This window comes from Scomber scombrus, chromosome 23 (genome assembly GCF_963691925.1).
Source record: "Scomber scombrus chromosome 23, fScoSco1.1, whole genome shotgun sequence".
Lineage (NCBI taxonomy): Eukaryota > Metazoa > Chordata > Actinopteri > Scombriformes > Scombridae > Scomber > Scomber scombrus.
Window position 1 is genome coordinate 13,226,064 of NC_084992.1, and position 25,849 is coordinate 13,251,912.

The following is a 25,849-nucleotide window of genomic DNA, read 5'->3' on the forward strand; positions in this document are numbered from 1 at the left end:
GATGGATGCTTGTATGCCGTTTGTTGGAAGTTGTACTCAGCTTGGGAGTATGAACTGTTGCTGATGGAAAAAATTGATGTCAAAAAAGTTTCCAATAATGTTCAACTTCCAGGCTGGCTATATGTTGTGAGGCTGTAGTTTGTGGTTCCAATTTCATTCTGTTATACTGAGAGATGTCGCTAATATTTAATCAACCCAAATAAATATAATTGGGATGGACAAAATATTAAAAGCACCTCTCTGATGCAGGTGACATCTTGCTACTTTCAAAAAGATAGTAATAAGACCTTTGTGGTTTGTGATTATATATACATACTTCTCCCAAATGTCATATGTCTGATAACAAATCTGGTATTTACTTTCCCTCAAATAGAAGATGTAGCTGGAATATATTTACATCTCTGGCTGACTGTAGAAAAGCATCCATAGCCCTAATTCACAAACTGCAAATGTTTGTAATCCCCTCTTCTCATCTTGTGTGCTCAACTTGTGAATGTAATTTTTGTTTTTCCAGGCAAAGCTCATATCATAACCAGACTAGCTGAACATTTATCTGAATTCATTTATGCAAACCGGTCTCTGATTGCTCTTCAGCCATAACTGTAGTCTCACTAGAGCCACAGAGTTGAAAGAAATGGTGAGGGCTGTGACGAGTGATAGAGTCCAGTGATTTGCTCAAGAGTTTTGTGAAAAAAGGTCCAAGCTGGATCTGAAATGTGTAGACTGATGCTTTCCTGTGGATTCACCTGCCTCTTCACCCCCTCCTTTCCTCCATTCGCCAGCCTCTTCAGGCATGTGTATGTTTTTCTTCATTTCACACCTCTCTCACACTGCATATTCAATTTTTTACTACTATTTCCTTTCTGCTACCACCCCCCCTCCCTCTCCACCTATCCGCCCAACCTCAAACCCCTTGACGTGGGAATTCAATTTGTACTGTATGTTTCATTTCTACTCAGATTTAGATTTATTTCATGTTGGCTGCTTTTAATTAACTCTCTGGATATGCGACGAGAGGGGGGTGGGGGGATGAGAGACAGAGAGATAGATAAAAACTCCTCACATCCGCCAATGAGTTACACCGGCAATCATTTACCACTTAGACAGTAGTGCAGAAGCCCCCTGTTCGTTGCCCTGGCAACCGGTGCCTTGGTGATTGATTCCTCGCCAGTGTGGCATCGCTGCGGGGAATAGAGCGCGTGAGCTTAGCGTGCTCGCTACATCTTTCTAATTAAAATGGGATTACAGAGTCATTGCCGTTGTATGTTCAAACAAATGCAAGGCTGTGAAGGAAATCAATTTTGGTAAATGTCAGGGTTGTTAAATACAAGTATGGATAAACAAACATAAGCGAGCTCAATGTACTGATATGCACACTCTATGCACACTCTACATAAAGATGTGCCTGCATGCGATTTGCATGTCGAGGTTGTAGCGAGTGACAGCAGAAGTGCATCCCTCCATCCAGGAGACAAGCTTGATTGACAGTGCATGAATCATGTTATGCAGCACAAATCACCAGACGCAACAATTAGTCTGTTTGTTGCTGTCTGCTAATCAGAAAATATTCTTCAAATTGGAGCTTAATGTACATCTTAAATGAACAACGGTTTCTTAATGTAATTGGATTAGGGAAGTCAATCATATCTGTGCTGTTTATGCTGTTGTCTTTCAGACTAGTGCATGTTGAGGAGCTAAATATTCTCCCATGCACAGAGCTGAGACTTGATTACTTCACATTTTACAGTGGCTGCTTACACTTATACCATGGGGACATTGTAGCACACCAATCTTATATTTCAAAACATGATCTTACATACATATGAATGAGAAATGAATGCAGGATGCATGGAGAAGCAGAGGTTGGGGGAATAACAACTATTGTAACTCAGTGTAGTAGCATTTGACAAATGATGCAGAACCAATGGGCCCAATTTAATTGTGGATACTAATTTCACTATTTTGGTTGATTTCCTTGTTCCTTTCCTTTCCTAAATAACTACAAAAAAGGATTTACTACATACACTGAATACTGAATTTATAGCTCTCTGCTGATACTATATTGCTCAAGGCCAATGCAACTTTTTAAAAGTATCATTCTTCAACATAATTGTGTACTTGAAAATCACATTCTTAAGTCTGTAATTCATGATTTTTAGCGGGCTCTTAAAGCCAATGATGACCCCAGAGTGGCCCTACAAGTTCTATCCGTAAAAAGAGCAGAAGATAAGAAAAAAAGTGAGTGAATGAGTGAAATCAAGTGGAGGGGAGTGTGCAGCATATGGAGCGAAAGAAAAACGAGGTCTTGCACTCGGGTTTCAGATTTCAATCACTACAATGTAGTTAGCAAGGTGTAACATAATGCCTTGGGCCTCTTCCCAAGCGGAGCTCTTTAGCACTGGCTGTGTGGGATGTGCCATTACAGCAAAGGTAATAATAGACCAGGGAATTTATAATGTGACGGTTTTTACATGCCTATGAAAGAGTGCCTGAAAGCCTGAGACTGCTGGCAGAAAAAAAGGGAAAATTCATGTTTGGTTGTAAACAACGGAAAGCCTATTATTGGCTGATATGTCATGCAGCTGAAACATATATTAAACCTGTCATAAAGGACCTCTGGATTGGAACACACTTCAATTTCACCCGTATAGAAATATGAAACGAGTCTACCTGCAGACTGGGTCCATTGTACCTTTACTATATCATCCAATGAAGCAGAGGTTTTTACAGGGCTCTCTGTGGGTAACAAACTACTCTCTGAAATGAAAGTACAGTTACAGCCTTATGAAACTGAGTGCCCAGATTAAGCATAAATCACATTCCTTCTTGTTTTGCCCTCTCAATCTTTACTCAGTATGGGTGCCTAGCTTTTGTGTGCTCAGCAAGCATGCTAACATTTTTTTCTCTTTGTGCTGTGACAGAAATATGAGAACATGAAGTGGCGTGAACTTTTTTCATTGCCTTTTAAATTGTGTAAATTGAAAACGTCTATTTGTGTGAATACCATTCAGCACATCACCTGCTTGATTCAGTGGAGTTCATGCGTGCACATGGCTCTGTTTAACACATCACACAGATTTTCTTTTCATGCAAATCAGCAGGAATTAATGAAGGTGTAACTGGAGCTGCAGTTCATCATGGTCATGTCAGGCAAAGGTCTTTAGAAGTAGCCAAAAAAAGGATTTTATAATACTTTTTAGACTGCAGTGTCCGTCAGTTTGTTCCTGATCCAAATATCTTAATTATTAGATCAGCATGAAATTTTGTAAAGCCCTTCATGGTCCATAGAGTCTTACTGACTTTGGTGATCCCCTGACTTCGATGTTAATGCATCTATGAGGTTCACGTTTTTTTAGTGAGATGTCTCAACAACCATTGGATGGATTTTCACTATATTTATAACATAACCTGCCTTGTGAGCCATGACAAAAAATGGTAGGTTTTTAAACTGAATGGTGTAAATGTTAGCATGCAGACATCAGCATTTATCTGAGCTGCTAGCATGGCTGTAATCCCAGAATTGTCTTATTGTGATAAACCCCATCACTTTTATTTCAAGCAGGTTAAAAGAAAGGAAATGTTTGCAGGTAGCATATAGCCATCTCAGCTGTTTACACAACTCTTAGCTTGGATAACAGGCAAGGGAGCCTGAATTCTCTAAGTGGCTTAACTGGCTGGAGGAGGTGCACTGTGTGCTGATTTTTTCTTTTTTTTTCTTTTGGGGTGTGTGTTTAAAATCACACATAAGTGTGTGCGAATGGCGGTCGGGTTCACTCTCCTCTTGAGCAGAGAATAAAACCATCTGGGACTGTGTTTGTGTTAAGCAAAGTGCAACGGTTTTCCTCTCTCCTTCACACAGTTGCTCGCATCACGTTGGGACTAATGTGGAATCTAAATCTGGACCTTGTTGATAGAAAATGGCAGGTCACACTGTTTGGCATGCAACTCTCACAAACCCTAGTGCAGGCAATGGTGCTAATAGATAATTGCCAGCTTAATAGGAGGTGACATGTTGTATGATGTTGCACTCAGAGCCAGTGAGTCTGTCTCCAAATAGCGATCTTTATTGAAAGTACAACCTCCAGATTTTTTCTATTTCAGGTGAAGGCTTTGAATTCATCTTTTTATTCATGTAGTTTTCTTCTCAAGTGTAATGTACCTTGACTTATTTTAAGCTCACCTGCACAATCTGCTCATCTAATAAAATGTGTCTTATGTAGTGTAACTTTATAATTATTTACAATAATACAAACACAGATTTTATGATACATTTAATTAAACTAGACCTATGATTACTGTTATTACTGCTATGGCGACAACTTAATGTTCTCCTTCTCATTAAAGTGTGTGGCTGGAAAAAAAATGTATCATATGAAAAGTCAGCTTTCTTGCTTCCTCTCGTGAACTTTTGTTCGTGGATTGCAACACTATGCGTGCAGAGCTCTCTGTCTCTCGCTTCCTCTCACACACACACACGCACACACACACACACACACGCACACACACACACACACACACACACACACACACACAGACACACACAAAAGTCCTCTCGCAGACACACACACACACACACACACACACACACACACACACACACACACACACACACACACACACACACACACACACACTCATCATAACCATCCGCTGTGGACTCACACCCCTTCCCTTTGCCTCCCACTCATCCTACTGATTGGAGTTGTCAGGAGTCAGAGGGTCACAGTAGAGGATGTCAATAGGCCTCATTCACAGACACAGACACAGACACACACTCACACACACACCGACACACAGAGAGAGACACAAGGAGAGAGTGAGAGAGTAAAGCAATAAAGGAGAGAAGCAGACAAAATGACAGACAGACAGTCAGTAATACAGTCCTATCTTAAGTGTGTATAAACACACCCCACAATCACCCCATCTCGTCAACAGCTGTGCATCAGCTCGCTCTCCCACTCACCGCAGCCGCGCACGCCGATGCCAGCAAAGAGCATTCAATTTATATTCATTATTCACCAGTCAACAGCCTTTCAGTGATTGGATATACCCTCTCCCACCTACTGTCTCCTCCCCCCACTTACCTCAGTCCCATGGGAAGGCTCTGTGTCTCCCCTTAGCTCCTAGAGTGAATAGATCTGTGTGTGTGTGTCTGTGTGTGTCTGTGTGTGTGTGTGTGTGTGTGTGTGAGTGTGTGGTTGTGCGTCTTTTATGTATGTTAAATGGTGCTCGGTGTGCAGCAGTAAGAAGGCTTTTGGGATATGAGTAGAGAGCACGTGATTGGACTGATCTTATCAGAGGGGAGGCAGGAAAAAAAAACTTAAAGGATCAAAGCGTTTTCATACAACACTGCAGTCATTACAGTCATCCACTTTTGTTTATATAAATGACTTTAAAAAGAAAAAAAAGATGCATTTTAGATTTGTGCTGTTGTGCCAGAAGTCCATTAATAGGATTATTGCAGTGTCATTCACACGAGGTGTTAATCTGTGTTTTGAGCACCACATTTTTGTGATTAATGCAGTCTTATTTGGTTTAAAAACATTTTCTTTAATATTTTTTTTAATTAGTTTGTAAAATAAATTATGAAATATGGGTCAATATTGGTCCACAGCAGGACATACTATAGTCATGAATGATGTATCCTCCCTAATAAATGGTATTCAAGTCATACAAATTCAAAGAAATAAGAGAATAAAAACAAAAGGCCTGAAAACAATTAAACAAAACAAAATACTTTTAATTGATTCCCCAATTCACTACACAACAATTCCAAATAGCTTATTACACAAAATGTGGTTCAAAACTTCAAAACTCTCAACAAACCATTATGAAATTTGACAACTTGTTAAATTATGTGTGGGTGGGTGCGTGCCCCCCCAGGTCTATAACAATTAGCTTCAGGTAACTGGTGAAACCACCATCGGGGAACATGTGAGTGACAACAACAGGCTCATCAGACAGCATCAAGTGCAGCAGAGCCCAGCTGAGATGTAAAAGAGACGTTTGTTTGACGAGACATTGGCTTGGCTATCTTTATCTCTAACCATAAGCAGAGACAACCACACACAGAAGCTCACAGGCAGTTTGCGCTCAAATTGTTTTGGGCACCTGTCATCCTCTATTATAATTAGCAAGTGGATGTCTAAATAATTGCCATCAGGCTGCGGCTGCTGTATCAGTGTTGGTAGCCAATGCCCTGTCCCTCGCCTTGAGTTCTAGTATTATTTAAAGGGCCGACGCGCCTTCACAAAGTACTGCCTTCAGCAAAGTCTTAAGCTGTGTATTCAGTCTGCGACAACATCTGGAGCACTGAAAATAATTAACTGACACAAGAGGGTTTGGTGTTGGCTTCACCATTTGTTTTGTCCACACTTGTCCCCGACACACACAAACCAGCGTATGCACACACAAACAACCAGGCAGCTTTTGATCATAATTGTGACACTGCCAGGAGAGAAGGAGGTAACACGCTCATCCCATTGGGGATTGAGGATGGTTGTAAAAGTAAATGAAGCAGATGGGTCTGTCTTGAAAAGTAGTTTTTAAAAAATGGGGGAAAAAAGCTCCTTTGAGGAATAAAGATAGAATAGTTAAATTGAATCACTTGTGTAATTTTAAAAGGACTGTACTGTACAGCTACAGTAGGAATAATGAGATAAAAGTACAGTATTTATGTAATTCTGCATCACTGTACAAAGATATGAATTTAAAACTTCATAGAGGGGTCCATAAATTAGTAAAGTAAAGCTCAAACTTCATCATTGATGTAGAAACTGCTGCAGTTTAGAGCAGCATGTGCATCACACAAAACATCCAATCCTGCTTGAGCCATATGGAGACTTGTGTGTTGAAGAATTTGGCTGGTTAAAATGCAGGTAAAGTGTTACCAGCCTTTCATTGTGTGTGTGTGTGTGTGTGTGTGTGTGTGTGTGTGTGTGTGTGTGTGTGTGTGTGTGTGTGTGTGTGTGTGTGTGTGTGTGTGTGTGTGTGTGTGTGTGTGTGTGTGTGTGTGTGTGTGTGTGTGTGGTGCGTGCATGCGTGGGTGCGTGCATGCGTGCGTGCGTGCACATGTGCATGTCAGAACCGTGCTCGCTGCTATAAAGAGCTACGCTTCAGGGCCGGTGAACACTATCCCAGAGTGTATCCCTAGCCATAGCGTGACGACTTGACTCACACTTGTCGTTTTCCTCTCTTCCTCTTTCCCCCCGATTAGACTGATGCCGAATGGAGATGTATGTCAGGACCACACACACGCATACACACATATATGCAGCATATCCACAAAGAGCTGTTGCCTGTGGGAAGACCATAGGTCACCAGGCATGTCTCCACCAACCCCCTCCTTCAGGGGCATTGAAGCTGGTTGAGGTCAGTGCTGCTCAGCAGCGCCCTCACCATGCTAATAGCAACACTGCTTAGATTAGTAGCCAGTCAATGACGTTCTCCAACAACAGCTGCTGCCTCTCCAAACCAGCCACTTTCCAGAAAAACATCTCCAGGGCTTCTTAATGCCTCCCAATACACACAAAAACAGTCACTAACACACACACCCTTTCTCCTTCCCCCTCCTCTGTATCACCCTTCCCCCCTTACTCTCTGTTGTTCTACAGGCTACCTCTGTGACACTCTTAGGCTTCCTTTGTAGTTATCTCACTGCACAGTTGTGTGTGTCAGCATGTCTGTGTGTGTGTGTGTATGTGTGCGCGTGTGCATGCATGTTTATGTCTCTCTCTTGCCTTCTAGTTCCCTAATTTGTCTGACATGTCCTGAAAAGCCCCCATTTGGAGAGACATTAGCATAGCACAGCTTAGAGTGCAGTGGTGTCTACAGAAATAACTTCTGTACAGAAACAGACAGGATGGAGTTCTTCTGTGGGATTCTGTGTCCCCTGAAAGGCCTGAATAACCAATGTCACTTCTACTAACTACCTATTATTATGATCCAAGTTGCAGGATTTCAAACACAACCTAAATCTTTAGGCCCTTTGGTCAAATATAGTGTGAAATGAGTCAGGTAAAAGAAATAAGAAAAACAGCATGTAAAGAACCACCTTGAGTCAGTGTCTATACTATTGTGTTAGGATAGCTGAATGCCCAGTGAGTTACTACCCCAGCCTTTTCTGTGTGGTCTATTTTCTTTGGTGCCTGCTCAGCAAGCGCTCTCCGTGGTGCTGATTTAGACGGCGCAAACTGGTGCTGTCCATGGTGCTATCACCACTGGTCCTATTTCAGTTGGTCCTTTGCTGAGCTACAGCTGACTGTGTTAGCTTTTGTCGGCTCTGTCTTTTGTGCTACCTCATCTGTTTCTAGCCGAGCGCATGCCATCCGCAGTGCTAACGGTGCTAGTTTGGGCGGTGATGCAGTTTGAGCTGCCCAGTAACCACTTACAGCAAGAAGAGCCAATGTCTGTCACAGATTATAAGCTGTAAATTGCCACTCTGGATCCATTTTCTGAATCCTCAGGAGCAACCTTTTTTATACCCAGCTCATATCCTGCGAGTTAAACATGTATCAGGTAGCAGATTTGTCATTGCTCTAGCTTATGGGCTCTATATCTGTGCAGGTGCATTTTCCTGAGGTGCAGTGAGGATTTTCTCTCGCCTGCGCCTGTTCAGTATTCTGGTGATTCAGTGTGCGCTGCAGTAGGGGGAGTGTCACTGAGAGTCTAGCTGTGCGCTTTAATTTTACTTGACCATGTTTTGCGCTGTCTGCTGCCTGTTGGCTGTGAGCACATGCAGAGCACATGGCACACACATGTTCTGTGCTTTTCCATCACTATAATTGGCTGAAGTGCAGCCTTAAAGACCTCTCCAAAACCACTCCTTGTTTACTTCTGTAACTTGTGATTTCACTTTCATTATTCATCCATAACCAAGTGTGACTGCTTTTTCCATTAGTAGAAGAAAAACACTTTTCCCCCAATATATGCAATAATGCCAGGAAGGCAGAGTTAAGATTTATATCCAAATACCATACTGCAAGTCATAAGGTATTCAAAAGCAACTTGCTTCATTTCAATATTACTACACGATTAAGTCATCTTTAGTGTGACTGTTGCCAACTCAGAGTGGCTCTGTTGGGGAATAAAAACACCTGTCATCAAATATCTAGTGCTTCTCTTATTTTGTGGATAAATAGGCTTATTCTTGCCTTTTGGACAGTTTGCTTCATATTGCAGCGTTCTTAATAATAGAAAAGCAATCATCCCAAATGCTACTTCTAGCAACAAAACGAACAAATGCAAGTCTCTCAGTCCAGATCAACATCATCAGGCAGCACTCGCAGAGAACGTGCATCACTATCCTGACTTTGATGATATTACACCAGGGTATGAATTTACTGCTATGAAAAGCAATCTGCTTACCACAGAAGCCGTCAGACTGGGTGAGTTTTCAGCTGATTCAACACCAATAAGTACATCATCAGCAGTACTCTTGCCAAGCGTTGTGCCACCTTCCATGGCGAATCATGTGCAAAGGATAAACTCTGCATCACCAAACAAGTCAAAATGTAAGATAATCCTGCAATTGTGAAGCACTGCGGCTTTAAAATTCTCAGAACAGTGAACCAGGCCGTATTCTGTTGGAGTCTTGGGCTTAACCAAACTGGTTATTAGGTGGACATTTGAATATTTGAAGCGCTACTCCTAAAAGTTAATAACTATAGCATCTTATATAAGAATCCAATTTTGACTTCCTATGTCTATCAGAGGCATGGTTACATGAAAGCTCCCCTGCTGACATGTTAAAAGTGCATAGCTATAATATGTTAAGATGAGACAGAACTGACGGTTGGTGCGGAGGTGTGCCACTTTTATGTCAAGGAAAGTATATGCTGTAAGCAGATCCAGTGATGTTAATGACTTGGCATGGACAGGTCTCAAATGAACTCTCCCAGCCCAAATGTCATTCACTGTGTTTGGAATTTATACACCACTCTTGGCAGAAAATCTGTTTTATGATAAGCTGAATGCCTTTCTGTGTGTATGATACAAACAATTAGATAATTTTATTAGGAGATTTAAGAGCACAAATGTGTAATAAGCAATTTTGATTGACTATGATAACTAGTTCTTCAGAAATGCTTATTCATTTGGCTTTCACTAATAAACCAGAAAAAATTGAGAAATCTTACAGTCTAGCAACAGGATTTCCTTACCCTAGTATGATTCTGATTTTAAGAAAGCTCACTAAAAGGAGATTTAATCTATCAGCCTTCAAGAAGCTAGAGCAGTATAAACCTTCTAGTTATAGTTAGTGAACCAATCTTGAGAATGCAATTGCAGAAATAAATTGGGATGAGCACCTTATACATAATATTATGGATGATAACTGTAATTCTTACATGGCTTAACTTCAAACAACTATACACAGTTTTATGAGTACAGTGAACTTCAAACCAGGTCAAACAGACTATATACCATGGTTAAAAAAAACATGGTCACTTAGAAAACAAAGACACCATTATCTCAAGATGACACTTAAGAATTAGGTGGACCATGAGAGGCATTTATTCATCACACTGAGAAATGAGGTTTTATAAGAGCAAGCAACATTTTTCATTAATGGTTTTAGTGAAGCAAAGGGAAATGTTAAAGAAATCTGACAGAATTTAACATGGAAATCTAATACTATTAATAAAACAATAGAACTAAATATAGAGGAAAATGTGACCTATTATCCAAGTGGCATTTTTTGTTTATTTATTGATTCTACAAAAACTTTTTATTTCCCTTGATTGAATTATTCTGTCACTCTTCTAAAACTCAGAATACAAACATCAGTATTTAGAAAAGTGGCCAACTCCAAAGTATATATGGTTATTTCCTATCTTACTTGTGCACATTCCTCCTATTTCAACATTTGATAATCAGGCCAATAATGAGAGAAGGAGTGTTTCCAACTGCCAGGAAAGCTGCAATAATTGCACCTATTTTCAAATCAGGTGAACACATGGTCATTAGTAACTACAGACCCATCAGTATCCTTCTGGCAGTTTGAAAACAATGGATCTTTGAGCAGATAATTTCACATTTGGATAATACTTCCTTCTCATTGCATCCTATGCAGTTTGGGGTTTAAAAAAAATCAATCAACTGAAATTCTAAGATACAGATAATGAGGTTCTGTTTACCAAGTTATCAAAGTTTAATTTTTCACCTGATATAAAATGATACCTGACAGATAGAAAACAATATGTAAGCATGGACTATGAAAACTCACACAAGACCAAGACCAGATGCTATAGTAGCAGGGACACACAAGACCAAGACCAGATGCTATAGTAGCAGGGACACACAAGACCAAGACCAGATGCTATAGTAGCAGGGAGAGGACTATCAGTAGTGCACAAGTTTACTATTTAGGCGTAGTTACAGATAGGTAACTCGCATAAAAACAAGTTAAAAAAGTGAGCAGAATCAGATTCAATTTCAGACACATTAGGAAAAATGTAACTACCGAGGTCACAGTCATATGCCATGGTTCTTTCACACATGAGCTACTGTCTTACCAGACATGTAGAACCACACTACAAACTTGTCTTGTGATCAATAAAGTCAGTAAATAACTAAAGAATAAAGACATTTGCTGTGTGAAAAAACACCTCTGCTTTAATTTCCTGAATATAGTTTCATTCTAATAGCTTTGGGAATGATGTTAGTGGAGATGGTACACTTCTGCTATAAACACTGTATACAAGGTGATTAAAACTGAAAGTCATAAGCTTACAGAAAACTGTGCATATGTCCCTGCGAAGCTCAAGATCACTGTAGATAAGTGCTGGGACCTACAAGCTTTGGCACACAGTTAAATGACTCAAATTGTATATATGAGGCAATTGTGTCATACATGGGGCAAACATAGTTACAGTTGTGCATTCAAGGGTTATTTTAGACATGTTAGATGTTGCTGCTATAAGTAGTATAAATAAATTTGCTTGATGCACATGGGTGCTGTGAAGCAAGGTTCACTTTGATCTAATCTAGTGAGGTTGATTTAAAGATACAAGGGCATCTAAAAATAGTAAGTTTACATGGAATGAATAGTCAAGTAACGGTGAGAGACATCAGACAGGAATTTAAGAAAGTAGACCAGCTGTTGGGATATTTAGCAGATCACAATTTAATTTCAGACTTACATCAGCAAGACATTTTCTTAAACACAACGCTCTCTATCAACATTCTGCTGCTAAGCTCAATTTAGTTGTTTATTTAACAAGCATCTTGTCTTAGAAATGCTAAAATGACAGCTTTTAAATTGCACTACGACACCTCTGTCTCCCACATACAAATGCTTCAACATGTCCCTCAGTTCACATTGGGGTTACCAGGGAGTTTTCTAAGCCAATGCATCTCAGCACTCAACAAATGAATTGGTGTGTGAGCCAGCGGAGCTTCAGCATGGAAGAGAGCACAGGGATCGGTGCTCTGGCAGGTTACAAACCTTGGCAAGGGCTGATGTTAATTAAAGGCTCTATTCAGCACTTTCCAAATTAGTTGTGAAATGTTAAGCAGGAGGGGTTTGCTATTAACGTGGTGCTCGGCAAGACCTCTGACCCCGGCGGAGGACGGCGCGTCCTTGAGACATAATTGTTCTCACCTTGAGTGCTGGTTCGACAGAAGGAACAAGGGGAGAGTCAAGAGGGGAGCAGGGTGAAAAAGTGTACCAAGCTTCCTTTTGCTATAGAATGAGTTACAAGTATGTCTTCCTTCTTCTTCCATTAAGCTGTAGAGAGGTTGAAACGATTTGCCTCTCACCCGGTCTCACCCTTGTTCGTGTGTTTTGATAGCCACAGGAGGAATGTATTGGATTGCAACCATTTGAGGGATACACCAAATTAGCCCGTTTTCACTTATCAAATGTTGGAAGTCTGATTTGAGCGGCTGCCAGCTTTCTGTCTCTTATGTTGTCTGAAATAGATTTTTTTCTTTCCCAGCTCCTGAAGCTAACAGTGCTTGGCACCGTGCCAAGATGGTCACAGATAAAGATATTTTATGATGGTGCAGACGAGTACTCTCCAGTGTGCAGCCCCAGTTATGTCGAGAGCTCTCTTTTGTCTGTGCATACTTGTCCATCACATATTTACTCCATTTCCTCCATCTCCTTGTATTCATGTCACATAACTACATAACTACAAATACAAACAGTTAATTTTCTTTAACATGTCTTGCTTACAACCAGTACAAATCGATGTTTCTGATTGTAACATTTTACATTTAACCAAGCAAAAACCATAATCGTATCAAAACCCGTTACGTTTGTGTGCAAATGAATCAATCACTTGTCATTACCAGATCCTGACTGCTCTCACAGCTGCACAGCAACCTATTGAGCGCTTTCCCTCAGCAGATGGTGATCATCACTTGCAAAACCATCAAAAGGGAACATGTTGATTTGTACATGAGAGTTGCATGCTTCCTGCTATTACAGTATGTTGCAAGATGACAGAGTTACCCCGGAAGGGGACCAAGTCATGAGCAGAGGAGACACAGAAGTAGGTCAGCTCCTAGGCGTTTGTTACATCATACATATTCATAAACAGCACCCAGTTGTTGTAGAGTGAACTCACTACACGCAGACTGTTTATTCTGTTCATTGGGCCCCCTTCTCCGTTTAAATGTTAAACAGTGATTACACACCATGATGATAATATGAGAAGTACACCCTGACTGCTGCATTTACTTATATTGTTGCTATTACATGAATCATATATTATGATCTCAGTAAGTCTTTTATTTAATTTGATTTAAAACATCTGGTATCCCAAATATTTAGTTTAAACTGAAAAAGTTAGGACAATACATTGTTTCAAGGAATAGTTTGACATTTAGAGAAGGAACCATCCATTTTTTTGTCGAGAGTTGGATAAAAAAGTCGATACCACCGTCTCACTCTCAGATGGTTAGCTTAGCTTAGCATAAAGACAGGAAAAAACAGCTAGCCTGGCTCTTTCTGAAAAGTACGGGGGTGTTACAGAGGTTATGTGCCAGACAATTTTTTGGCTATGCTCAGTGACTTGCTGAAGTCCCCTCTGGCTGCCTGGCAACCTCATGTAGACAACATGACTCCAAAAGTCACTGCCCCCCACCCCCACGTTAATCTGTCAGTTATTTTTTTTGATTCTGTCCGCTTCCTCATAATCTCTGAAAAAAGTGAAAAATGGTGATCACAGTTTACCAGAACCCAAAGTTACATCTTCGTATTCCTCTTTTGTTTCTGATCAACAGTCCATGACTCAAAATTGGTAATTTTACAATGATATTTTTTTTTTAAAAAGAAAGAAAGTAAACTGTTAGTCATTAATCTTCTGAGTAATGAATTAATAGTTTCAGCACTAATTCTTGCCCTCATGCATAATATTTACTGTTATGTGTATCCGGACACGTCTGAGTAATTAACCTTGTCAGTCAAAACTTGTGCAAGAGCAATACAGTATATAAATGTGTACTAGATAATGCATGTTTTCCCTTACACATGAAACACTGGAATTGAAACATGTGACTTTTGATTCTAATAATCAATTACCGCTACTTGTGGTCACTGACACTCGTCATCTACAGTATCGGCTTATATAATTTGATATAATGGCAACTGTGCGGTGAATGGACCCATTCTTAATTTCAATGAATCCTAGATGGCGTTTGCTTGTCCTTCAACCACTGTGGATAAAAAGAGAGTTGCAGGAGAGTGTGGGAGAATGAATACAAACTGAGTCAGTCACAGGGCTATGAATTGCACTGATGGTTCAAAACATGATGCTATTTCTGCCAGCTACTGTTATTCACTCAACCTTAATACAATCAGACACTCCAACACAACGATTATGCAGGGGGCGAGATTGACCTCTTCTCAACTCCCAGCAGCCTGTGCTACAGTTTCAGAATCATTTTTTGAGATTTGGATGGATAAAGAGAGCGACATAAGGAAACAGAAGTGTACCTCTGTATTTTAATTAAATGTTTGTCGAATGTTTGTTCTTTTATTTGTTTTATATAAAATCAAAATACAAACCTTCATTATTTACCTACACATTAAACATCCCTCTGTTACTGTACTATTACTGACTTTGTTGTATTAATTGAAAAAAAAAAAAAGAAATTCAAGTTCATTGCACCTCTGGGCGGTCATGTTTGATATTTTAGCCCTCTCCACTCTGCAGTCAGAACAAGTTCGTCAGTTGAGGAGAGAAACCGAGTGAAATGGAGCTTGCGAGAGGGTGGTGAGGCTGACAGGAAGACTCTGTGGAGCACACGCTCAAAATATTGAAGGCAAGGAGAATGTTAAAGTCAAAAGGAAACGAAAAAAGGGAAGATAGATGATGGCGAATAAAAGAGGTTATGAAAGAAAGCGAGGAGGAAACAACGTGGAAGCTTGAACATGTTGCCAGTCTTAATTTTAAAGAGCAGTCTTTTACAGACAACAAAGCAAACTCCTACATGTGCCTGGTAGTCGACATAATCTAGCTAAAGGTGTCTGTTGCTTGTGTGAGGTTCAAGGGTGGCCTCACAGCATTGCCTTTGTTTTGCAAAGCATGGCTGCGGCGCACATTGCACCGACACCCAGGCTTCTTTTCTTAGAGCTGCAGAGAAATTGCCTCGCTTATTGATCCATTCGCATGTAAACAGAGCATCTCCAGTCTCCAGCAAGGTATGTATGCACAGGAGACTTCTGACAGAATATGGCATATACTATACATTGTACTCCTCCTCTTCTATTTTTGAACATGGCCTCTGTGATTTAACAACCCTCTTGATAGCATAAAGTGCTTAAAGCAAAGTACAGTACACTTCCTGAAGAAGAAAGTGCTTAAACGTGAAATAAGTTTACTGTATGAAAACCCCTAAATTGTAGAGGAAGTGGATTGCTTTCATTATAATGAAAGCAGCAAATATGGTGGAAGGCATTTCTTCCTATACACGACAATACCTAATTGCTTGGGTCTCATTGTTGTAATGAGCCATTCTGTTGATTAGGTTTAATTTGAACACTGCCAAAAAATTTTGCATGAGTAGATAAAAATACAGAGAGCTGCTCATGCTGGGTCAAGCATTTAATTTATGTATGTGGTGACTGTGACTTCGTGACATCCACTGACCATATGACTGATAATCTAATCCTTTCATTGTCATTAGACCATAAGCATAAAGTATTTTTGGTTTACTGTACATCAGCCTTAGGTTATGTCGGCCTGACTGGTGCAGAGACCATTCGAAAGGCTTTACTCACCCTGTGTTCCCTGCTCTGGGTACTTTGTACGCCTGGCTGCTTTCCCTGAGTTGTTCTTCTCCCTCCTCAACTCTGCCTACCGTCAGTCCTCTCTCCATATATGACTGGGCTGCTGCAAGGGGTCAAATGTCATCCACTTGGGATTCTGCGTCTCCGTTGCTCCGTTGTCATTGCTGAGCCTGATGATTGGTGTGTGTGTGTGTGTGTGTCTGCATGAGAGAGAGAGAGAGGGAAATAGGGCAAGAGATGGAATCTGAGAGTATGCAAGAGAGAGAGAGAGAGAGAGAGAGAGAGAGAGGGGGAAAGAGGGAAAGAGGGAAAGAGGGAGAGAACATTCTCGCGTGTATGACTGCGAGTGTGATCTTCTCAAGGAGTTTTAAGGGACTGGGGGTGGGTTAGGGACAGATTTCCTCTTCTTGGTGTTATAAAAATAGCCATTACAGCATGGAAAATCACAGCTTGCCTCTTGGACACACCACATCTGTACTCGGTTCGGCAATAAAAAGGTGCTGGGGGAATTGTGTGGGGGGTATCTTTATGGGCAACCAGCTGAGACCACATGCAAGGAACATGCTAATTGGTATTCAGGCCGGGGCTGTGACAGCTTCCCACACAGTCCTTACCGCATACACATTCTTTTCTGTTGCCACGGCGCCGGGCTCCAGTGAGAGTTTCTTCAACGACAGAGGCGAACCTGTCCACTTCGAGAAACCCAAGTAAATCCCCAGGTCCATCCACACAAGACAATTAAACTAGAGTCTTTTCAGCTTCTCTTCAGTTCTATTTTTTGCCATCTTCTCTTGTCAGGTTTTCAGCCTCTCTGTTCATGTTAAATCCTGCTATGACAGACATTGTTATTAACACATCTCACTTATGAAATGATTCTTTTGGGGTTTTTACTCTTGTGTCAACCTGTTTTGAAATGTGATCCACAATAGATGATTAAGACTTAATGCAAAGTCACTATCAATTTAGATTACTCCATCTGGGCTACAATATGGATTAATAATGTTGAAGCCCATAACACCAACTGAGGTTACAAGTAGAAATGTATCAGTTAATTTGACCAATTGTTTTATGATTCATTGACTAATTGTTTAGTCTAAAATAACAGAAAAGAAAGGGAAAAAAGGCTACTCAGAATCTAAGGTCTGACATCTTCAAACAGCTGGAAACAGCTAATGTTTGGCCTCTGTGCTTAGGCAAGGCAAGGCAAGGCAGTTTTATTTATATAGCGCATTTCATACACAGTGGCAACTCAATATGCTTTACATAAAACAAACATTCAACAGAAAATTAAAAAAAAAAAAACATGGAATTTGAGAAATAAAAATACAACCCAATCATAGTACACAAGTACACACACACACACACACACACACACACACACACACACACACACACACACACACACACACACACACACACACACACACACACACTAATAATAAAAAACAAAGTACAGAAACATAGAAAGAGAGAGAAATAAAATACTATAATAGAGCATTAAAAATAAGATTGCAGCATAAAATAATGATTTGCTTTAAAATCATTAAAAGGACATAGAGTGCAAATGAAAGATTAAAATGTAAAGTGCTTTGAAAGAGCTCAATCATAAGCACAGGAGAAGAGAAGTGTTTTTAACCTGGATTTAAATATATTCACAGTTGGGGCTGATTTCAGTTCTGCTGGTAGTTGGTGCTGTTCTGCTGTTCCAGTTGTGTGCAGCATAACAGCTAAAAGCTGCTTCACCATGTTTAGTCTGAACTCTGGACTCCACTATCTGACCTGAGTCAGTAGATCTCAGATCTCTACTGGGTTTATATTCTACTAACATGTCATTCATGTATTCTGGACCTAAACCATTCAGTGATTTGTAGACCAGTAGCATAACTTTAAAATCTATTCTATAGCTGACTGGGAGCCAGTGTAAAGACTTTAGAACTGGAGTAATGTGCTCTGATCTCTTTGTTCTGGTCAAAACTCGGGCTGCAGCGTTCTGAATGAGCTGCAGCTTAAAGATGAACTAATCAATCCTATTTGTAGTTTTCTCACTCATTTTTGGCTAGGTGTGCTTTACAGCTCAAGAAGTCTAGACAAACATTAGGTAATAAGTATAGTAGTGAAGAAGACAGGAACACTTTAAAACGGTTATGTAGCGTTGACTTTATTCCACAACTGACGTCTCTGCAACTGTGTGCCTTCATCAAAGCTTAAAAGAATATATATATAATAAATATTTTCATATTTATGTTGTTATATGACAAGCAAAGACTACTGAAAATAAATCATTATACAATATAGTGAGTAGGCATATGTTTTAAATTGTGGCAACAGTATTCACTTGTACTGTGAAAGGAGTCGTTTGTGGTGACAAACCAACAGATAATTAGTATTAGACAACCGTGTTTTAGCGTTTTTCAGCTCATTGTTTTGGTTGTTGGATCTGATCTCCAACACTGTTTTTAGCAACAGCAGGCAGCTGTTTGCGTCAACAAGGTTCTTAAAAAAAACCATTTGTCACTACCTGAACCAGCAGATAAAAAAAGTTAACAACTATCTGGTGAGCATAGTGTAGTGTTAAGCAGCTAAAGACCTAGACATTTTCCTAAAGGGTCAGTGGCAACCATGGACTATTTATAAAGATGGACATAGCAAGTCGTGATATCACCCATTGGTTTGCATTGGAGCCGTGTTGAAGCCCACAGTTGCTGCTTATGGTCAACAACATCTTTTCCATTTGGAACCAGGACCTTCCAAACAAGGAATGCAAGACGCTTTGGAAACACTCCCCACTACCTTGGACCAAAGCTAATAATAAACAATAAACTTACCGAAATATTGCAACAGTCCAACTCAGTGCGAGTTTTCTGTGTATCAATTATTCTTTTCCAGATGCATCAACTGTTGTCAAGATTTAAGTTGCACTTTATTACAAGCAATGCTACGACATGCAAACAACAGTGTACGAAGAGATTTACTTACACTTCACTTATATTTCTAGTTCTTTGTACCTGTCACAATAAATTGAAAGGAGTTAGAAGATCACATGTTTCTCCTCTACAGTCTGACATCTTGTCATACAAGGAACATGCAAACGTGACAAAGAGAGACAAACTAATCATCACTGTGGCCACCTCTGCTGTTCTCACACTCCCTCTCCGTCTTCTTTTCACTCTAAGTCTCGGTTAACACAGTTGTCAGTGTAAGGAGACTAATAAGCCTGCAGGCCTTTTGGCAGTTACCACACCTGGAAATAGCATTTTCTGTTTATATGCTGCCTTGCTCCTCTTCTAGGCCTAGACACAACAGCCTATATTAAGAGGCCACTGTTTGGCAACACGCAGCTGTTGAGATGCAACAACTCTGCATTGTTAATTTGTCTGACCTTTTGTTTTGTCTAGCTGCGGAGTGGGAGGCGACCAATCTGAAGAAGGTAGAAGAAGCTTATGAAACAGTCAACATGGAAATAAGGTAAGAGAAAGATAACAAAAACATAAAAGTGGAGGTTGGTTTCCACTGTCACGTATTTATGGCAAAATCCTCAACATTTTGCACTTCCCCTTAACGACACATCTGCTCCTCGCATTTGCCTTTTAACCGTGTTTGTGAGCTATTGTAAGCAGGGTGGTATGGTATGTAACCAGGCCTTAAAATAGACTCCATCCTTGTGAGAAAAGCTGCACAGTAATGGATTTGCACTGTGTGATACCTAAGGCTAATTTTAATGAAGAAAAACAAACGCTATTGGTTTCCTACTGTGCCCTGGTGGTAACTGACTTTGAGCAGAAGACTGTCTGCTTGGGCATAAATAATCCAAACTTCCTTGTGCCACATTCTTAAAACAGACATGGCATAAATTAGTGTGGCAAATACTTATTTTGTATAAAAGAAAATGACCTCCTGTCTTAACAAATTGTATTGCAATCCAGAAAATCTGCCATCCTCAAAAAGCTATACAATATTTTGTTAATATTAAGACATTTAATTAATTCTATATTTTACATACACTGTAACTATTTATTAACATTACAGCATACAGTCACAGAAGAAAACATAAATCCTGAGTAGGTTTGGTTGAGAATTCCTGTTACACGCCTTTCCCTCTCAGATGTTTTCACAGAGGTCTGAGCCGGCCAGCCATACAGTAGCTGATAAGTAGCTACTGTGGCCCACAGGCCTGCAAACTGTTCATTACAGTAGGGGAAGACGAAAGCCAACCACAGAGATGGCAGTTACCAAAAGGTCAAGATTTGTTCCCCTTAAACAAACGACTGTGTGAGCGGGGCGGAAAAAGAGCTGGCACGATATCCGTTGCTCTATTTCTTCACTGTCCACTTTGCTTTGATGGCTTCTGGTCAAATTACTCACTATCATATATGTGTGTTGGAGTGCTTAGATATGGCCTTTTGTCCCCCATGTTCCCCTCAGGCCATGTCCTTTATCAGTTGAATGTAGATATTAGTGAACTAGTGCATCTGTGTCTTCATACCTCTTGGAGTTAGCATGAAATTAAACTATCTTCCTTATTAATCCATGACTTTCATTACTTTAGCATGTGCTGTAAAGGGCAATTACCACAAAAATTTGCTTTATGCGTCAATATTATGACCCTTGCCCTACTGAGACAGACATGCACACACTGTTTCGCAACCTGCATTGCTTTTCCGACCCCGAATCATCCCCCGACACCATCCTAACTTATCAACCTCAAGCAAAACAATCACCCTCCCTAAACATTTGTTAACCCCATTAGCAGTGTTGGGTTATGAATATGGAAATAAGGGCCTGTGCACCGTTAGAGATAGGGCTCAGTTCCCTTATTTGTGATTAGCAAAGAAAAGCAGCCCTCACCAGCTCAGATAATGGAGACACTGCATAGAAATTGGCTTTAAAGGGCTGCCTCATCAACACACTATCCAAGAAGTCAGTCACTGAAAGTAGTGAGGAAAATAAAGCTACATTGTCAGCACAGTTAGGAGTCACCCAGAAGTTATTAAAGCAGCTTGTCAGGGACTTATAACAAATGAGCCACATCCAGAACATTAAAAAAACAATTCTTTCCCTTATGTGATAAGGAGACGTTGAGCTATGTTGTGCTCGTTCTTTGACAGCTCAGCATGCATAAATGTTATGCTTACATAAATGAGATGTCAGCTCCCTTAAAAAAATGTTCCTTTTATAATGCGTACAGATATTTGCTTAAAACACTATCTTTAATTTTGGTTTGTCTTTGAGTGTCATGCTTCTAGATGTGACTGTCAGTTTAACGTCTTGCATGCTGTTACATCAATAATAACTTAATAATTCAGAAAAACTCGCTCAACCTGTGATTATGATCTAATATATTGATGTTCTCCCCAGTGAGCTACAGATGAAGCTGGCCATGGACTACGGAACAGATTGGGAGTTTCTGTTTCTGAACAGCCAGTGTTATAAGCTGAAAGTATATGAGTAAGTACTGACAGACTTTTCATTCCTTTAGATTTATGTGCTTCATTTTTGTTCGACAATAATATAACCAGCCCTCAAATGTGCAGTTGGGTATCTTACGAAACATTACACTGATAGAAAAAAGACAGTTTCATGGTTTTGACTATGTCCTCACCGATTGTTAAATATTTTAATATAACAGTTTATTCTCAATATTATGAAATAATTGAAAGCAATTACTTTTGCATTATGTGTGCACTGCAGGTATCCATAAAGCCCAGTGGATGCAAAAGTAAAACAGTGTTAAAGAACCATCACAAAATCAATATGTTAACCAGAGACTGGAATCCATCTCATTTTGCAACTGTACTAAAACAAATTCTAACTGTGGGAACGTGAACCATCTCAGTAAAGATCTACCATTTAAAGTTGATAATTTGTGAGCTCCAAGTCACCCTGGAGAAACCAAGCAGCTAAATCAACTAAATTTAATCAACAGAATGAGCTTCTTTTACTCTCTCCCGCTGCATCCCTATGGCCCCTGCTGGGGTAGAATCTGTTCTCCTCAGGATTGCTTGCCAGCTGGAGCTTTAGAAGCCTGTGGGTGGTAGCAGTTTTGAAAGAAAATTATCTGAGATCTGCACTGAGATCTGCACTGCAAATACATTTTTCAGACATCCTTGGAATCAGTGGTTTTCCCATGCCCTTATACACCACATTGATTTGTTTGCTTAGTTTGCCATTTAGGAGGCAAAATCTGAAAAGGGAAGTTGCAGTGCTTTCATGTAAGCCAGAAATCTATCTTTGGGTTTTTTATAGCTGGTTTCAGATAACAATATTGTGAAATGATTGAACGTTATGGTGAACTGTCTACTGTCATGTTAAAATTAAGTAATTCATAAGTTGTAGAAGGCTCTAACACAAGTAGGGAAGGATAGCTATGATCATACCAGAACCAAGAAGCCATCAGAACAATAGAAGATTGAGAGCACAACAGCGATATGTAAACAATCCCAAACAGTGATTGTCAAAGGGGCTGTAGTAAGAGAAATACTAAAAAAGTAAGAGAAATACCAAACACAAAAGACTGGGAGAATAAGCAATCGATTTAACAGTGTGTTTATCTGTTCTAACTAAAGCTGTAAACATTAGCATGTCCTGCAAGCTAGCTTACTACCTTACTAGTTTACAGTGGTAAACTGGCCCAGAGTTCCTGGCTTATCGTTAGCTAACTACATTTTGTGGGATTACATTTAAAAATGCCCCACTCATGATAGCAAATCCACTGTATTGTATCCACTGTGTGGAGTACTGGATGATGCTAAATCGGTAGGCTATCGTTAGCAGCTCTGTCAGTTCTTTTTTGGCAAAGTTTATGCTCCAACAACTCCGACCAAACTTGCTGTCTGAGATAGTATTTGCCAAACACATCGGTTTGTCCTTACCTCAAAAGCCATTTTTTTCTTCTAACATTAAAACGGAAACATACTGTTTGAGATTATGAAGGGACATGTTTGTTTAACATTTCAGCTGTAGGTGGCGTTAATACTAAGAAATGGCATTACCAATATAAATTGGTACTAAGATTATTTAAATGATTGCAAGCTGTATCAAGTTAGCCCACTTCACTCAATCTCACACTCTCAGTCTTCTGCAGAGAAACCAATACTGTACTCTGTTACCTCTCTCTCCACGGCCTATTGGCATCATACACTTCATGTTATTTTTCATCCTTCAAATCACTGAAGAGCATAATATCCACCAGCGTCAACTCAGCTGAGGGTCCTTTGACCTACCAGCACCCTCTCAGCAATGTAGCAGTTCCCCTCCCTGCCCCCCTTTATCCTTGCTGTTCGCCTTGAACCGTGATCCTGAAAAGACATGACATTGACAGACACATAAACCAACGGCTTTCTATAGCTCTCCCTCCCATGCCCTCAAGTACCGCACCAGCAGAGCTACAGTTCCTCTCCAATAATGGAACAGAATCGCACACTTCTCACTCCAGCTTCTTGATCATCAGTTGAAACCATCTTACATCCGCCCTCCCTGGTGTTTAGATCTCTCACGTTTGATTAAATTGCTCCCTCTTTTTTTTCTCCTCTCTTGAGTGGCAGCCAATATCGTGGAAAAGTGCCTGGAGCCATAAAAGTTTGCTGAGCTAAAACCCTGCCTATCTTTAATATAACTAATAGCTGTGCATTATTTAAATGAATCAAATTTAACTGGTGCTAGCGCGGGGTGTGGCTGGAAAACGATCTCAAAAGTAACCAGCTGAGGATCATATGGTGAGAATGAGGAGTGTGGAGCAGCACAGTTTTTTAGACAGTTGTAATGGTGCAAGGAAATGGACAGATATGATTGATTTTTAGTAGATGTAAAAAAACAGGATTTAGTCCTGTTTACCCTTATATACTGTAGGACAACCTTGTTAATGTTGAAAGTGTGTTACATTTCTATCGCAGGGTGTCAGCTGAGATTTCTTCCTATGTCTTTGTGAAGGAGGATCCTATTCTCTGCACCTCCTTTGTTGAGTTATTTCCTCAGCCTTGCTTCTGCCTTGCCTCATGATGGTGTGAATCACTTTTGCAAACTGGGGCTTGGAGCTTTCTCTTGTTTGTCCAGGCAAAATATAATTACTTTGATTTCAAAGTGGGGGGGGGGGGGTAGCCTTTTGTTGCTGAACACTTTCAAGTGGAATGATAAACGGCAAGATTAGACGCTAAATGCTGTGTAGTTGCACACTCCACATTGCCTTCTCATCAGTTTCTCTAAAGACCAAAAAAAGCTTATGAGGGAGTTTGTTCTTGGTGCATTATCATTAAATGGCATTTACTGCTATACTACCAAGAGTTACCTTTCTTACATTTTATCACACTGGAGCTCACCTCCAAAAATTCACCCATTAAAAATCCATGTATTTCGACTGAAATGGTCTTTAGGGTGCCGTTGGGCTCTTATCAAGAGTCAGAAATTTAAAACGCAGGCTTCTGCCAGTGAATCAGAAATAAGCTTGGCAATTCAGTCAACACAGCCTGGCACAGCATGAAGGAGGACACCCCATAATGAGTTCTCAGAGGCGGAGTCCCTACCTACAGCAGAGTCTAATATTCCTCCTGTGGATTTGTTGACACTCCTCAAAGCAACTTAAATCGAAGGGCCGTGATTTATGCAAGACTGTCAGGTCAGATTGACTCAGCCTCCGCTCTCGTGTCATTAGAAAGTACAGCACTTCAGTGAGTCATGCCCGCCACTGTGGTTCAGCTTTGACAGAGAAGAGAGAAGGATAACGCAGCACAAGTGACACTTCCAACTGTCTGTGGAACATCACATGGCCTTAACAGTGCACTGGGTTTTTCTAGGGAAGAAAGAGACTCCAGCAGGATAGCCTAGAGGGAGCTGTTTCAAATTGGATATAAACCATGGCAAGGCGGATAGCGTAACATCCTAGATGACTGCTGTGAGGACATGGAAATGAAGAACTACATGTGTTAGATTTCATAACAGCTATGCCATGCATACTATATGGTTGTAAATATGGTTTAAAAGGGCCATTGGGACCATCAGCCAGTAAACTATTGTTTGTGGACACCAAATATTTGTCAGAAATGGAAATATTTAATTAAACTCCTTGCTACTAATAACATTCTTAAGCCAAGTTTCTGCCACAGGAACTTTCCCAAGGGACTAAGAACCTTTTGAAGAACTCAGTTTCCTCTACCTGCGTTTCCACCAGCATGACCAGGGTCTAAATCAAGTTGCTGGGGGTAGTACTTTCTAAAATTAAAGGAACTTTTGAGACTTGGTTTTGCAGCGATGACCGTCACTCATTGGTCAAACATTCACAGTGCGGCTGCTTCAACTTGTGTACCGCTTCATTCATGAAACAAAGAAGAAGTAGTTTAGTATTGATTTAGGAACGAGGGAGGATATTTCTATTAGGTTGATAACGTTAAAAGAAACTAAAGGTTAGTTGTCTGCTTCTGGGTCGAAACAGGGCTTTAGTAACGTCTTCCATGTTGATTTTACTAAAATGATAACATCTAATTAAACAAAGAAATCAGCTTTCAACATTAATGTAACTTAACTCAGTCATTCACAGTGCCCATCACAAATCTGAAGGCCTTTTGCTATCAGAAGTTGATATGGTGCCAGAAAGAAAACAGACTATACAGCAAGCTACATACA

The 25,849-nt window shown here is 40.2% G+C and overlaps 1 protein-coding gene across 1 annotated transcript in view; it reads left to right on the forward strand.

Annotated features, from left to right (window-relative positions):
* The window catches only part of LOC134005730 (glucosidase 2 subunit beta-like), a 131,655-nt gene that overhangs the window by 74,642 nt on the left and 31,164 nt on the right, over nt 1–25,849 (forward strand). Inside the window, exons 11-12 of the mRNA XM_062444720.1 lie at nt 19,633–19,702; nt 21,593–21,682. Coding sequence (XP_062300704.1) covers nt 19,633–19,702; nt 21,593–21,682 — 160 coding nt within the window. The remainder of the gene's footprint in view (nt 1–19,632; nt 19,703–21,592; nt 21,683–25,849) is intronic.